The 16,772-nt window shown below is 40.2% G+C and overlaps 1 protein-coding gene across 4 annotated transcripts in view; it reads left to right on the top strand.

Annotated features, from left to right (window-relative positions):
- DPP6 (dipeptidyl peptidase like 6) overlaps positions 1-16,772 on the top strand; it is a 508,492-nt gene that overhangs the window by 387,300 nt on the left and 104,420 nt on the right. For all 4 annotated transcript variants that reach the window (XM_054818789.1, XM_054818787.1, XM_054818788.1 and 1 more), the window contains exon 7: positions 11,946-12,027. In XM_054818789.1, coding sequence (XP_054674764.1) covers positions 11,946-12,027 — 82 coding nt within the window. The remainder of the gene's footprint in view (positions 1-11,945; positions 12,028-16,772) is intronic.

Below are 16,772 nucleotides of genomic sequence, written 5' to 3'. Positions count from 1 at the left end.
TCTTTCTAGTAGCTGGTCTAGTGCTGTGTTTTGGAATTAGGATGAGAATAATGTTGAGAACACACTGATGTTTGTAGTTGTTGCCAGGCAGTTGTAGTGTCTACACTAAGCCAAGGACTTTTCAGCTTCCCACGCCCTGCCAGGGGCACAAGGAGCTGGAGAGCACAGCCAGGACAGCTGACCCAGGCTGGCCAGAGGGATATTCCCGGCCATAGAACGTCGTGCTCCAGATAGAACTGGGGAAGTGAGCCGGGAGGAGGGATCGCTGCTCAGAAACAGACTGGGCTTCGGGTTGGTTTTTTACCATGGTGAGCAATAGCATTTGTGCATCACTTGTTTATTGTAGATGATATTATTATCATCATCATCTTCCTTTGTTATCCTATTAAACTGGCTTTATCTCAACCCATGAGGGTCTTTTTTCCTGTTCTCCTCCCCATCCCCTTGGAGGCGTAGGGGTGGGTGAGTGTCTGCCTCGTGCTCAGTTACTGGCTGGGGTTAAACCGTGACACTTAGTCATTCATAACCTTCACTGAAATAAGAGAAAAAGCTTAGTTTGTTCAGGGTTTTCATGGTCAGGCCATGACTGAGCAGAGTGTTCTCCTAACCTTGTTGCAGGATTTCTCTCACCAGTGTTAAGGTCATTTCACACCAGTGTGTGCTGCTGGACCACTGGTTTGATCTGGCACTGTAGGTTCTAAGCAAGAGCTAATTTTGGATTGATATCCAAGGGGATACCTCTATCTTCAACTTTTTGCTGTGGCCAGCAGAAATGTTACACTTTCTTACAGTTTTGTGTTGTGTTTGCATTCTCCAAAACAAAGCCCAGCCTTAAACATGCATTTCCTCAGACCTCCTAGTGCCCATCCAGTTCTGCATGAACCGTTCCCCTCTGAGCACAGCTAAGTGGCAGGGATTAGTGCTGACCCTCTCGTATGAGCTCTCAGCACAGTGTTAGCACATCCAGCTGGGGCATGTCAATGGGAGCTTCCAAATATGCTTGTAGGAATCAGTGAGAAAGTCAGCAGGTATTCCCACTCCTCCTTGATTTTCTGTATGGGGAGGAGGGAATGGTACGCAGTTACTAGTATGCAGAATCCCTACTTCTTCCCAAATTTATGTGGTGTAGTCAGAGGAACATCGTAAGTAGATCACAGGAGCAATCACGGAGTTGAGTTCAGCTCTTCCTACCTACACTGCTGACGGTCTGTAAAATACTGCACGCATCCCCCACACCGAACTCCCAGGAACTTCAAGAGAAGTCCCTTGAGTGGAGTGAGTGCAAAATATGCCTTGGAGATCCACAGAAGTGATAACACGAGGAGGAACTGAGCCAGTGCTTCCCTGTGAGTAAATTTTCAAAGTCACGTCTGTAGATCTCCCGGCAGAGCTCTTACTAATGTTCCTGTTCTTTTATACAAGCTACTGGCAGGAAAGAGGTTAAAGTTAATTAAAGAAAACTTAAACATATTTGTACATACCCTATTGTATAAGATTTTGAAAGACAAGAAGGTTTTCCTTGCACATGCTTCCATTTCCATGTTCACAGTAAAAGGAAAATGTGTTTCATTATTTAAAATCATGGTTAAAAAAACTTCTGCTGCAGACATCTGTCCATTTGACCAAGACTGTTCTATTTTATTTTGTTCTGGCCTGTTATGCCCCTTCTCTGTAGTATTAAGAAACTTCCCATGCCTCAGTGTCCCCATCTGCAAAGCAAGGAGAGAAATATTGCTTACCCAACAAAGGCAATATGTGGTAATTACCATAGAGAGTGCTGCACAATTTCACTCTTTAACATTTATAAACTTGTACTAGAGCCCACATTTTATTTTAAGAGGAAAAAGTACTGTAATTAACAGAGTCTGTTTTCAGCTAATTGAATTTTACTTAGAGGAGCTGAATATTTTCCCCCAACAATGATATATAGAGCTTGAAATAAACCCTTATAAAAAGGCATGTAAAACCAAATAACAATGTGAAATTTGTTAAATAAGTAGAAAAATGTATTCTGCAGTTCATGAAGAATCAGCTATTGCTACTTCTCTCTCCTCCCTCTACCAATTATCATTCCATAGTTTTTATCATCTTTTTGAGATAGTTTATATAGGTTAATTAAGGCACCTCTGCTGCGTAGTGTGGTAGCTTTTATGCCAGGCTATAAATAACAACATCCTCATGATGTGATAGACGTTTTCGGTTGTATTTTGACAATAGAAGACTGGCCTTTGGAATAGTTAAACTTGATATCTTGATTGTGGAGCCTGACCTTAAATCCTCTGAAGTGGATAGGAATCTTTCAGTTGATTTTACTGGCATTTGGCTCAAGCCCTGATGGATCTGTTGGGCTCCTTGCTTTTTATAATCATCTGAGTTTAAACACTCTGTTAATCACTGGAACAGTGGTTAAATCACATACTGGCTTATTGCTTGCAAATACATTTTGCACCTCTTTAAAAAGAAAGAGCCAGCATTTTATTAAGCAAAGCTGTTGTTTGAGCATTACTCACTTCCAAGCAGCGGCAGGTTGAAAGCAGCTCAGCCTCGGAAGGCAGTTCAGGCAGGACTCTTGGCTGTGCCGGTGGGAGGAAAGCCACTTCAGCAGCTCAACACCGTATCATTTCCCCAGGGGATTTGCCATTTCCTCGCCCATCTTGGTCACTGCATAGCATTTTTAATGTGAAATGTTCCTTTCCTGTGTAGGCAAAGCAACTCTTACCTCATGCTTCTCTCTTCCAGAGTCAGTTGTGATGTGGGCGGACACCTTAGAAACCATGTATAGCGATAACAATAATGAATAGTCCCCTGATGGGAGGATTTGATATTAAGAATTAGAGTAATGACTGCTGAGACTTAAAAAAAAAAAAAAAACCCCAACAAAACCTTGGGTAATTAATAGTTAGATGCATATGTTAGCAGTTTAGCAGAGAAAAGCCCAGCAACCAACCTCCTTATGTTACAGAAAAGGTCAATAGCTTATGGCTCATTTGGAAAAAAAAAAAAAAGAAAGAAAGAAGAAAGGTTTGAAGCAAACCCTCCCATAAGTGACTGTCTGAGGCAGCACCCCCTGAAATGGAGGCAGGGCTCCTGTTAAATTCTGTTCTGGAATAAAATGTGCTTCGTTGGTGAGGAACTCACCTGGATTTTGAACTGTTCATGTGTCTCAGGGTGAATAAACATCCTCTAGTCCCCAGGCTCTGGTCAGCCTCCAAACCACTGCTGCAGGGTACACGCACATCGCAACGCCATGCTGACCACCACCAAAACTTTGCTCATTGGCATGGTTTTTCCTCCTTATTCATACTCAACAAGGTTGAGTTAGTACATAGAGTTTTGACAGAAAAGGGAAATAAGGGTGAATGAAATAAAACGTAGAAAATGATGGTGCGATTGCATGGCACCCAATAGGCATCTAACCAGATTTTTGAAGCCCATACAATTGCTGTTTCTGTGCATCACCTTCCCAGAAATAAAATTGTTCTGTAGGTGGAATTTTCATAGTGGGGATTGGGATTTTTTTTGTTTGTTTGCATTTTTGTCCTAATGTTCAAGGTTCTGGGGGGATGTCCACTAAAACAGGAACAAGAAACATGCATTTCCCTCGGTGTCCATTTTTGCTCCGCTGCTGTTGTGCTGCAGACCCTGCAGCCTGGGTCTTGATTATTTGTTGCTGTGGTTGGGTGATAAACTCTTTCAGCCTTCTTGAACTCTCAGTGTGTTGTTGTTTGATTACACAGCACAAAGAACGTGCACTGCATGTTACAAAACACAGACTAATTTTTTTGTGAGTACTTGAAAAAAGCCAGTTTTGAGGACCCAAACCTGCAAGATTATGATCATCTCCTCACTGTCATGGAGTTTAATGGGACCTGGGCTCAGGTTATATAGTGAGGGCTCTACAGGGGCCTGTGCCCAGTTACTGAGGACTATATAGAGATCTGTGCCGCAGGAAAATTTATAGCAGTCTGTGCCATAGCACTTGTGTACCTCGGCAGTGTCCTGGGGCTCCCTTTTGTCCTTGCTATTTGGTTCTGTGACCACTTCACAGGTAGGCACTAACCAAATTTAATGGGCTGAAAATATCTTATTATCCCAAAAAAGGCATCCTGCCCCCTTGGAGAGCTCAGAACATACAGGGGAAATTTAAGAAATGCAAGAAAGGACCTTTGGGTGGAGAAAGGATGCTACAGCCAGGGCTTTCCTTGATACAGTAACCACTGAGAAAGTCTCTTTATGGCAAAGGTGATATAATCCCAGGCTGAGAGCTCAGACTGCATCACACCAGCCCTGATGTCTCTTCACCCCTTACCCTATCCTTCCATTTATTGAATGCTCCACTACAAATTTGAGGAGAGAGGACAGGAACAGAAAAGGTTGCTTTCCCATGTCACACACAAGAAGGAGACAGAGGAATGAAAGGACCTTCAATATGCAGAGTTGTGAAGGCAAAACTTACACCCCATTTCAAATGCGAGCATTTCCTTTTGCATGTATACTTGGGGTTTACACATCTCTGTTATGGGGCAGAACTGTAGGGCCAGGGTGGTATTTTATTCCTTTAAATAAGGAGAATAGTTTTCCAACACTTTTAAACTCTATCTGAAATCAGGTTAATTGTGGTATTACTTGAAAGTGATCGTATCACTGCTGATAAGAAATGGGAATAACGGCTCTACTAAATGTATGCCTTGTTTATTTTAACTGATGAGGACATGATCTATGTGGGGAGAGGCTGTTTAAGAGAGTATTGTGTTTCAATATTCTTGAGAACCTGTGAACAAACCTCCAAGATCTCCTCATCCTGTTGACATGAGAAGAAATAAGATTTGCTCAAAGACTGTAAGTTTTCAAAAAGATATGGAGAATATGGAGTCATTCTCAGTGACACAAGCTGTTAGATTAGTTTAGAGCACAAGCCCAAGAATCAATCTCTTGCCTCAATTAAAAGTGTGACCTAGTGTCCAGTGGAGTTGTATTGTAACGAGGCACTTCTGCTGGCTCTGGTAGCAGGAGATCACAACTGTATCTCATTTTGTGTACTAATAATCCCATATTGCTCTCTGCAGGCATCACATCATGGTGCTATATTTTTATTAGGGTTTGGAAGTCAGACAAGGTCAGCTGGATAGAAAATGCTACAGTTTCATCACAAACATCCTTTCCTGGAGACAGGCAGAGTCGCTCTGAAGAATCATGTACTTTCATGGCTCATTATCGTTGAAATCTTCCCAGTTCATTCTTAAACATCTCAGTGCTTACTGGGTTGTTTCTCTTCAACCTGTATTTTTTGCCCATATTTTGGATAACTGGTCTTTGGATAGCTGTAATTCTGACTAGCCTTCTTGATAGCATTCAAATATTTAGATTTTCTTTTTTCCATGCCTCTGTTGTAGATAAGTAGACTTGAAATCCTGAGAAATCCAGTGTCATACCTCATGCCTTGAGTACCTCTGAGATCAAAGATGGCTGAGAAACTTCTATAGAATAAGAGAAAATTACTTTTAAGTGGTTCTGTTTATCACCTGAATGCTATCACCACTCATTGTCTCTTTAGGGGACAAAATATGACTCCAGGATCAAAAGTTCTTCAAAAAAAATGCAGTAAAAATTCACTCTGTCATTTATGATTTAGAGAGGTCACATGAGAAACATGATAATGTCATCATTTTAAAAATAATGCTACCAGTATCTAAGGAGCATTTTCACTGCTTGCTTACTCAGGGAAACCTAGAGATTTTGATCAACGGCTTGCAGTCCTCCAGACTGCATTACTGTGGCTCGTGGCCATGTATGAGTCTCCGCTGCATTTTTAAATCAGTTTTTGTAGACCTTCACTAGAAGGGCAAGCCTTTGCCATCATTTTACATAATTCACAATGGAAGTTGGTGGCTCCTTTTCTGAGAAGTAATTGAAATTATAGTATTAGTATTGTTCAAAATTTTGCAGGCCCAGTACCAAGTACCACATTGATAAATAATTTACAGACACAGGCAGACTATAATAAAAAATATCTCCGAGGTCATATTGTTGGCTTGAGTCTGACTGGATTGCCAAATTAGGGACAAATGTTTTAGGTTCCCTTGCTTTTTGTCTGTTATGGTCTAAATCCATAGAGTTCATTCATCTTGGACAAAATAGTTGGTGAGCTCAGTTGTTTTTAAGAACAGCTGAATGATCTGATGTGTATCTGTAGTTGAAATTAAGAAGTTCAAATTGGTTTCGTTACCTCCTTCTACCTTCCTTCACTCAAAAGTGCTGTAAGGAAAATATGTGTATGTGTGCGTGCGTGCATTAAATATTTAATAGCGGACAAGCCTAGATGAATGGAAGAGGCTTCCTCATCTATTTAAGCCCTCTTATTAGAATTCCAGGAGGATTCTTTTAGTTGCATCTTCTGACAGTCTGATTTCTTGATTATCTGTTCTGGCAAGTCTTTGATTCCCATTTGTATTATATTTTATTCTATCTCACTGTGAGTCTCTGCAGGGCTGTGTATCTCCTGGGAAGCAATTTTCTTAATGGCACCTGTCTCCTCTTCTCCTTGGTGAATACTGAAGTAAACAAGTCATTTAATTGTTTAAGAATGCGTTTTTGCTTCTCAAGAAATGGCATTCGTGCTTCTTGGAAATCTTTCCCTCTTTCTTCAAGTCCTTATCTATGGTTCTTTGTGCATTTATGAACACATATGTTTTACATGCATTTATTTATTTTGCAAATTTTCTCCAGTGCAATTTTTTCTCATCATGCATCAAAAACTCTTAAATACTATGAAGTTTCCAGTTCTTTATGACCTTTCCAGATCTCTTCTCTACATGGTGGTTTATATCTCTTTTTTCTTTCCTTCTTTCTAAGGAAGAAGAAATCTGTCTAAGCTGTTGTTTGATTTTATGCTATTAGAAGTAGGTGTGAAGACACGAAGTTCTGGTGCTGAGACAGATAGTTTAGATAGATAAATAGGTAGTTTTTTATAGTTAACCATGAAAAAGTCTTAAAGTACCATGAGCTGATGTGTTTAGGGCTGTTGTCTTTCAAAATATTCAGTGCTGGCTAGATGCAAATAACAGGAGGGTATATATCTGCCTTCTACACACTTTTTTTAAACTATCTTTATTTCTTCAACTTCTTTGCATATACTACTTTAATCTTAATATACTTTCTGTATTTTCCTATATTTTCCAAAATTATGGCATAAAGAGGTTCAAAGTTTTTCTTAAGAAACTCACTCCAGCTCATATACATAGTTTTGGTTATTTGTTTAGAGGGTAGACATTTCAGAGCAGCCTTTTGTGCAAATTGTTGCATTTTTGCTCACATTGGCAGCATGTGCAAAGAATTTCCATACAAATCCTATTGTTCTGTATTTAAAATTAAAATTAAAAGTTATTAAAACAGACCCTAGAAAAACAGCCTATACCATACCCCAGACTTTAACTGCTTTTTTCAGTTTCAGACTCTTTCAGTCTGGCATTGTAAAATATTTTTCTTGAAGTAAAAGGAGCCTCTCCCTTAATTAGAGTGGAAAATTTCTATTGGTTTTTTTTTAAGATGCTTTTGAAGAACTTCATATAGAGCAGTTTGTCATGTTTGTGCTCAGCGGGAGACTCGGTGCCGTGAAGTCTCTGAGGGAAACTGGTTTTCTTTAGAGTAGGAGAAAATGTCAGAAGAGGGAACACATAGATGTAAAAATTTCAACAAAACCAATACAATCTCTATGAAACTAGTTCCTCATTAATCATGGTATTTTTTAAGGTCAAAAGCAGGCAATGTGATACAATTGATTAGTTTGTTTTATTCTACATAGCTGTTCTAATATAAATTACAAGTAAAAATGATTTGGCAGGCAGCACACTAATTGCACTCGGGAATTTTCATTATTCGGAAATTTTGAGGAGAGACTTTTTGGCAGGAAGCTTCATCTAAATGAGCAAATTTCACAATTTACTATGTCAGTAATGTTTTTTGAACATTATGCTGAAATCTCGCCTGTGTCTGGAGCAGTTTAACAACCTCAGCTCCAGACAGTGTCAGCTTAATGTGGAAGAGTTTATACAGCACCTGCTCCATCTTCTGCCTGCCCTAAAACAACGTTATTATTCCCTTCTTTCCCGGGCTTTAAAATCAATCATTTTAAGAAGTGAAAGAAAGAATGGCAACCTTTTAATAAGGCCTCGTCTTTTCTTTGGCTGGAAATGAAGATTAAGGTTCTTTTCCTTAAGGAAGTAGTGAAAATGGTGTGAGGATGCAGCAAACCTAGTTCTTCATGCGGACCAATAACAGGAGATACAGAGGCCACCTGCACAATAGTCCATCTCCAAGGCAGCATCCTGCACAAATGAGTTCACAAGGGGAAGGCTCAGATCCCACCAAGGCCTAATTATGAGGGTCTGTGAGGAGCACTGGCTCTTTGGAGAGGCTCAGATGACCCATAATATCGATTGATTCAAGAAAAAATACAGAAGAATTTTAAGCAGCCTGTTTAGGAGGAGAAGCAGGGGTGTAGCTATGGAGGACTATATCTTATCAGCAGTAACATACCTCCTAAAAGGAGCTGACTGGCATGAGATCCCATTTATGCAGCACTTGGGAAATGGACAAGTGCTCCTGGGATATAGGTGTGCATTTGTCTGACTCCATTAAGGGACTTCTACCAAGGAGAGCTAAAGGACCTGAATAGTATGAGATAATCAGAAATGTGCTTGATAGCTGCTCTCCAAAAGGGTTTTTCAGTTTGAGGATCTGAGAAGTAGAGGGTTGTGGCCATCCCACCTGGAGCAGCTGTGTAGACAACTCCTCCTCCTCTCTCTAAAGGTGATAGAATGGGTTTGTAAAGGGGTTGCTTGGGGCTACCAGGGAGGGAGTGCACGCATATTACACCACAGACCGTGCACCCAACATAGCCTGAGAAGCATGTGGGAATCTGGTCTTTCACAGCACGGTTCACAAGTAGCTGAAATCCATTTTCTGCCACCTTCAGGCTGGCTGACAGCCCGGTCTCTCCTGGCCACTGCTAATACAGCCCATCTCCAGATCATTCCTACAGTTTCTCTGAAGCCTGCTAGATCAGGCTTGGCAAGATGATGTCTTCTCAGTCCCCTTGCACATGACACTGAAGTTTCCTACAGGTGAGGGAGTCAATGTTGCTACTCTAGGGAAGAGGAGTCTCTTCAGAAGAGATGAGGAACAACCCAAAATCTACCAAGAGGAAAATATCCATCTCCCAGGGGTGTTTGTGGGGGAAAACTAGGATCTTAGACTGCTTTCATAGCCTGTGGTAGAAAAGGATGTCAAACATGAGGATGGATGCCTGGCTCCCGCCTACCTTCAGTGGTCTACATCACAACCTGGACATTCATACTGTTACGTGCTGAATATAGAGGCAATTTATGGTAATTAGGTTTGTAAGTCAGGCATCTCCAGACAATGCAATTCCATCAGTCAGCCTTTCTATCTGCATATGTATCAAAAGGTTTCAATGCAAGCAAACAAGATTTTGCTACAAAAGAAGTTTCCCAGCCATTCTGAACGACTTAAGAAGGACCCAGGAGATGCAATTCTGTTTTTCCTCAGGCATACCAGAAAGGGAAGCTGACTTTGCTTTTTTGTCTGCAGCAGAGCTCTTTGCTGGTAGATCGAATGGAGTGCTTTTTCTTCAGCCTTATCAGCTACCAAAGCTGGTTTATGCAGCATTTCTCATTGTGTTAGAGTTTTCCCCTTCTAAAAGATGATGCAATGAGCAGAACTGCGGGACTTGTCTGAGCACTGGTCTGAATTATTGGCTGTAATTGGTATGTCTGTCCCTTAGCTCCACCTGTGTTATCTGAAGCTTTACAGGTTTGAATTCTTACAATTTGTATAATCCATTTACTTAGGGATGATATTTCCCCCTCTATTTGTAATATCTTGTACCACTTCTCACCATGGGTAAAAAACCCCCAAGAACTAGATAGTTCATTTGACAAATAGTGAAGTACTATTTTTTTCTCCCATAAGAGGTTTTTATATGATTCACTATTTTTCACTCTTCCTCCTGCACTCAGAGGTTACTCTCTGTTAAGATAATCCAAATAGTTAACCAAAGAGGTTGAATCTTAACAGGAATAGCTGACTTGAAACTTAAGTAGGTAATGCATACAAGCTCAAAAAGATCCAGAAGAAGTTGTTATGTCTATTCTTCTTACTGGAATGGGAATTTTGTGGCTGCTGTTAGTAGGAATTCAGTATGAGAGTTATGTGTTCTCTTATCTGTACCTTACAAAAATTACTTCAGGCTACCCACAAAGACACCTTCTGGTTAAAAACCATGAGAAGAAAAGATATAATTTTACTCCACCAGCAGCAGTTGTGGATGACACTTTGCCTACAGAGCCAAAATCTGTCTGGGCACCCTGCAGTACACTCAGACTTGAGGGGTCTGTGCCTCAGCAAACCACTCTTGCTCCTCCACATTCCTGGTGGATCCCATCTGCATCAAACCTGTCGTCTCGAGCACTTTAATGATTAATCGGCTCCATGGAACTCTTCCCAGGGGCCTTGCAGACATTGTGGGTTGTGGTTTATAACCACTGATACCCACCTGCTAGCAGGAGAGCAGAAGTTGCTGTTCCAAATGCAGGAGTTATGGAAGGAGGAAATTGGTGTCCTCATCTAGGGTCTGCCCTGATTCTAGCTGGCCTTTGAACAGGAGCTTACAGGAAAAGCTAGTTTTTTTCACGTTGGAGAGAGTGCACAAAACCAATTTCTAAGCACTCCTCTTACTGCTGTCCTTGGGCTTGCTACACCAGCCCCAGAGCAGCGGGAATGTGCAGCCAAGGGAGTTCTTGCCTGAAAGGGCAGAGCCGGAGTGTAACTGTGGTACAGCACCAGGTCACAGACCAGGCAATAACGAGAATTCAGTTAGTATCTAATTATTGCATTCAGTTTTGTTCTGTTTTGAAAACACGGTCTGGAAAACATTGCCTTTAATGAAGAAATAAACTCTGTTCAAGCAGAGAAGGCCTTTTGCTGAAAGAGTAGGCAGACTTTGGCTCTTTTCCCTGTTTTGGGGTGACGTTGACCTCAACTTGCCTTGTTATTCTTACCTGTAGACCAGTGATGACAATACCCTTACTTTTTAAAGTAGTTTGAGATCTGCTAATGAGGCATACTGTATACAGGTGTTATTAGTGTTCTTGTTTGTAGAATATTACTTTTCACAGAGTTGTAGCAACGTGACTTCAGAATATGTAATGAAATTATTTGTGCTGAGTATAAATACACTGAAGGCAATGCTGTCTGTGCTGTAATAAAATGACATTATGCTGCTCTGACATTTACCAAAAAAGCCTCCTCCTTCTATATTGCATTTGCTATGTCTCACTGATGTTCTGCTACAAAGTGAAGGTAATGGATGAAAGAACAAGAGAAGAATTTTGATTTTATTTTCTAAAAAGATGAGATATTTGGTATTAATAGGAACTTTTCCCTTCGAAGCCAGGCTGCGTATCAGTTGTTATACAGTTGCTAAACTTTCCTGCCATGATGTTCAAAGGAAAATTATTAGACACATGAGGTGAAGAAGATGAAATTATATTTTTCTTGTGGCAGTATGATTCAAAAATATAATTATTGTTTATCTTTTGTGGACATCATCAGTGTTGATAAATACAATTACTTTGTTTGCCATCCCTTGACTAATTCTTAAGGCTTAGGCAAGTCAGCAGTGGAATTAATCTGTTTAACTTCTTGTTAATAAGAAATAGGAATTGTCAGTTAAATACTTGATCTTACCAATGCTTCCTAGTGCTTACCTTACAATAAAAAAAATCTACTGAAATCTGGCACTAAATATTAGATGATTCCAGCTGAAAGATGCTTTATGAGGTCATGGTGGATTTCCAAGGCACATGTGAACCAGCTTAAACAAGGACATTCCTGAAGTTGAAATCTCATTTTTCTCTTTTTTGCAGGGATCCCCAGAATTTGTTTCCCCCTGAGGTCAGCAATGCAAAGCTTCAGTATGCTGGTTGGGGTCCAAAAGGGCAACAGCTGGTAAGAGAAAGAAGAAGTGTGCAAATTAATTTAGAGACCATGCTGCTATTGTTTGGAAGTAAAGAAAGAATAATGCTATATTGACTGGTTTCTTGGAACCTGTATGGTAGCTTCTAGCATCTTAATGGGGATTGTTTTACCATGTAATTTATTTATAAAATTCCCAAATATATACATTTACTGCAAAGTAATTGTGTCTAAAAATGCAGAGAAAGAACACTTTATGAAAGCTCTTTGAGGGGATGCACCTGCTTCTCCCAATGTTGGACACAGGACAGATTATAGACATTATGGACAGTATGATTTAGTTAGCATACCATTGCTTCACAAGGGTGTCTTCAGACTTGCAAACTTGGCACTGGGGATATTTTAATATTAGCAGCCCTGTTTGGAGAACGCATCTCTCTGAAACAGAGTTGCCCTGAATTTGCCCTGCAGTTGTTTGCAAAATGGAGAAAAGTAGAAGTGTATTCTGGAACGTTTTCAGAACAAGCTTTTAAAAAAAACCCCAAACACTTGTCAGGGATTCATTGTGTTTCATGGAGCCTTTCATACTGCAACAATCCTGAAATCGCCAGTGTTTTGTCCCTCGGCCACTGCCATCATGGATTTGCCCATTTTTTAGAGCACGTACTTCCTGGCCAGATCCCCTGGCTTCATTTCCTGGTGCAAGTCCAATATTAAGATTTTGCATATGCCAAACACTCTCTTTCTACTGTAACAAGAAAAGAAAAAGTGTCAACTTCTCTTTTGATGTGGAATTTTTATACCAAAAAATGAGCTTTAAAAGCTCATTATCTGAGAAAATCTGGCATGTCTCCTGTCCCCAGTGCTCTCTTGGGGATTTTTTGTCTGTGTCCTTAACTAGATTGTTTTCAAATTTTATGATTTCAAAAACAGCGATAGAAGACATTATCATTGCCAGTCTGCAAATCAGGTCGGAGGAAATGTAACAGATACAGGAGCAGGAGAGTCTCTCCTCTGCTCCATCAGGAAAATTGGGTTTGAGAGAGTCATCGACCTCAAATCTGATAGGAGTGGAGATGCAGCAGCCTTTGCCTCTATGCAAAATGACTTCTGAGGAGCTCATCTTTTTCTCATTGCATACATGTACATCCCCCACTTTCATCCTCTAACATATGCCATTTCAAATTCCTTAGTCTGCTGCCCACAGATCACTGCTGATAGTTTGTACCGATTCACGAGAGATTGGGGTCTGATGCTGACCAAACTCTTTCTTTTACATTCATTTGTGAAGACTGATGTGATCTCATCACTGGGCTTCTGCTCAGCTGATAATGTACTATCATGACCTTCAACGACGAGAGACTGCCTTTAGAACATGGCAAAGAAAGCAAAAAGAGGCCAGCATTTCTTTCTTCATTGTTCACTGTCTTTTTCCATTTTAAGTCTAACAGTCTGAGCTTCACAACGTCTAGCAAAAGCTACATCTGTTAATTGAAAGCTAATATTGAGTTGTGTTAGTGATTTTCTCCATTTCACAAGTGAATCTTCTTTTCTTTAATATAGTTTTGCTGTGAACTTGTGTGCCTTCAGCACCTTAAGTCGCAGCATGTTATTGATTCCCGTTCATGTTAGTTTTACCAAGCTGACTGGGTGTACTTAGCTTCCATCTTAGAAAGATTTAACTTTTTTCTTACCAAAGTCAAGACGACCAGTTTATTTCCTCCATTGCTTTCTCTACCAAGGTAACATGACTACACAGAAAGGAAAAATATTCGTATCAAGATGGACTAATTATGTGTACAACAGGACAGTATACATGGTCCAGGAGAAGAAAAGTCTTCTTTACTCCCAGCTTTATCCTTGAATGCTGAAATAATTGATACCATTTTCCACCAATTTCTATTGAGAAATATACACTGAAAACTTAATTCCCTAAGACATCAAGTTTAGTGCATGTCCCTTCTGTGGGACGCATGGCAGATTTTTTTTTTTTTCATTAACTTCAAATATTCCTGTTTCTACTGAATTCCGTATGAATCTTGGAAATATCTTGCAACAACGTATTTGTTCTGTATGGTTTGGGGTTTTTTTCTTCCAAATAAGTAAATCCGTTGGCCTGTAATTCAGCTGTATTACCTGTTCCTGCATTTGGAATCAGGGTGGGTGAGGAGAACCTGACTGGTAGTTTTAAGCACTATCTTGCATATCTCTAGCATATGTGCTTTTTCCTCTGTTCCTTGTCATTTACCTTAAAATAAAATTATAGCAGTAGCTTATAAAATAAGCAGGCTTTTACATGCATCGATATAATCTATTTATAGCTAATAATCAGTGGAGAATTGCCAGAGAAAAATGAAGCTTTTTAAAAAAAAATTTCCACAAGCATTATAAATGAGATGATAGAGAAAATATACAATGCTCACTGTTGTGTATTTCAGGACTAATTGAGTTACTCAGAATATAATTGCCATGTCTCTTTCTGTGGGGACAACATCGAGTGCAAAGTCAGAGAAAAATTAAAGTCTGTTTAAACTTGCTGATGTGAATGTGTTTGCTAAATGTAGGCTGGGTTGTTTTGCAGGAGAGGGCAGGTAAAAATGTCAAGTGGGATGGAAAGGAGTAATGTACTGGGAACTCCATATCAGCTCCCCTGCTTCTCGGGAGTTCCAGGGCCAAACACTTGTTAGAGTATTTTAGGGTGGTCCTACAACTGCCGTAAGATACGTGAGCGTGTGCCAGCTCCGTCCCTGCTCGCAGCAGCCCCCCCTCTGTGCACAGTCTGCACCCCGACTTCACACTGCACCTCCCAGGAAAGGTGGGAGCAATGGGTGGGTGGGTTTGCATCACCTTGAAAATCCCCCAGTTTTCAGGAAATAAAAAGCTTTCCCCTTGAAATCTCCTGATTTGTTCTTTGGCAACACAAAGGAGAGGCAGGGCAGGAGAATAAGACGGTTTGGTTCCGAAATTTTTTATTCCCTTTGTAGCTTCTATTTCATCCTTCCTAGGGGAACTTTTGGTCACTGTGTCTGACCTCCTTCTCTCTTGCATGTCTAATCATTCAAAAAAGAGACAAATCTGAAACAGAAGCAGCCTGAATGATCTGCATTCTTTGCGATTAAAAATAAACAGCGGAACTTTCCCAAGAGCAATTTTCTATTTATCTTGTTTTCTTTTGTCCTTACTCATTAAATTATATGCCAATTTTTAGATGATGAACTCCCCAGAGCATGGTTCTTGACTTTTTACTAGCCTGCAGAGTGCCACACATGCCAACAGAGCTGTATAAATAACGGTAGATATTGGATCTGAGAAAATCTGTCAGAAGATCAGAATGCAAAAATGCCCTCACTTCTGGCACCTCGGAAAAATGCTTCAGCCTTTCTCAGATTTCAGCCAAAGTCTTAACAAATTAAGTCTTACAAAGCTGATGGAAAAATTAGGCCCTTACCATTATGGGCTCCAGAGTCAATAGAAAGAGAGACGCTAACTTCAGTACGAGTGGTAACATTTCCTAAATGTGGCTGTTATTAAAGGGCTCATTCTTCTCATTTGTCCTACAACGTGAGCCATCAGTTATGCTTTTATAGAATGAATGGTGAAAAACACCATTAAATTGGAATAGCGGTATGATATATTCACTTTTTGTAGATGGAAATGACTATGCAAAATGACTATGAAAAATTAATCCATCCTTTCCGTAGCGCACCTGACAGCCCAAAGTTCCCCTTAGTATGCAATGGCATCAGCAGGGTGCTTGGTGGTTTTCAGTGAATAGGCTGTATTACCCTCGAACAGTTTATGTGATACTTCTTAGCAGTATGAGGATGTTGATGGCATGACAGGACTGCAAAAAAGTGTAAGGCTGTACGTTTGCCCTGTTCTGTATGTGCTTATCCTTGTAAAAATCTTCACTCTAGAATTCCTCTCTTTTTCTGATCTTGCCCTTTATGACTTAACAGCTACCCACTTTTGGAGTTTCAGTTCCACCACAAAAAAACCTAACCAACCAACCAACCAAAAAAAAAAAAAAGCCCCAAAACTTCTGTCAATTGGTCTTATTGGAATATTTTACCAGTTTCATGCTTTATTATATTACGTCTTTTAGAGTGAGGTTCTGCCCATGTGCAGAGGGCTCACATGAGGTTTCTGTGGTACATTTGCCCCAATATTATCTATGCAAAAGTTACTATCACCCTGAACTCAGTTTTCATAAAACTTCCGGACCCCTCTGTTTATCACAAAAGAAAAAAAAAAGTGAAGTGTGAATAGGTTTCTTTTGCTGGTTCGCTTGGCAGCATAGCTGAAGTCAGTGAGAGAAGGAGCGAGAGACTGTCTAGTGCATATCTGTAGCTGAAGTGCTCAGGGGATCCAAAAAACCTGAAGTTTTCAGGATGCTTTTATCTAAGTTATCCCAGAATGAGCTCATCTAGGTTCAAAATATTTGCTTTAAGGACAAGCTAGGTATGTACGTGGGCCCTGTTGTCAAAAGGGAAGGAGCAAGCAGTTGGACTGCTCTAATAATGCACAGTGAATATTTGCCTGTGTTGACAGCACTATGAAGTTCAGTTCATAAGAGTTGTTAAACTCCGATTTCAAAAGCAGAAGAACTTCTGCCGTGCTGCTATTTTCCTTTTTTTAAAATCAGAACCTGTAGCAGCCCCGACAGATACTAATGATAATGGTGACACATCAGATGCTGAGGGAAGCAGTTCTGCACAACTTTAGAGGCAGCAGTTATAATTCAAAAAAAATATCTCTTCTACATCATTGTATTTATT

Source organism: Grus americana, chromosome 2 (assembly GCF_028858705.1).
Source record: "Grus americana isolate bGruAme1 chromosome 2, bGruAme1.mat, whole genome shotgun sequence".
Lineage (NCBI taxonomy): Eukaryota > Metazoa > Chordata > Aves > Gruiformes > Gruidae > Grus > Grus americana.
The sequence above is the reverse complement of the archived record's forward strand: the minus strand, read 5'-3'. Positions and strand labels throughout refer to the sequence as shown.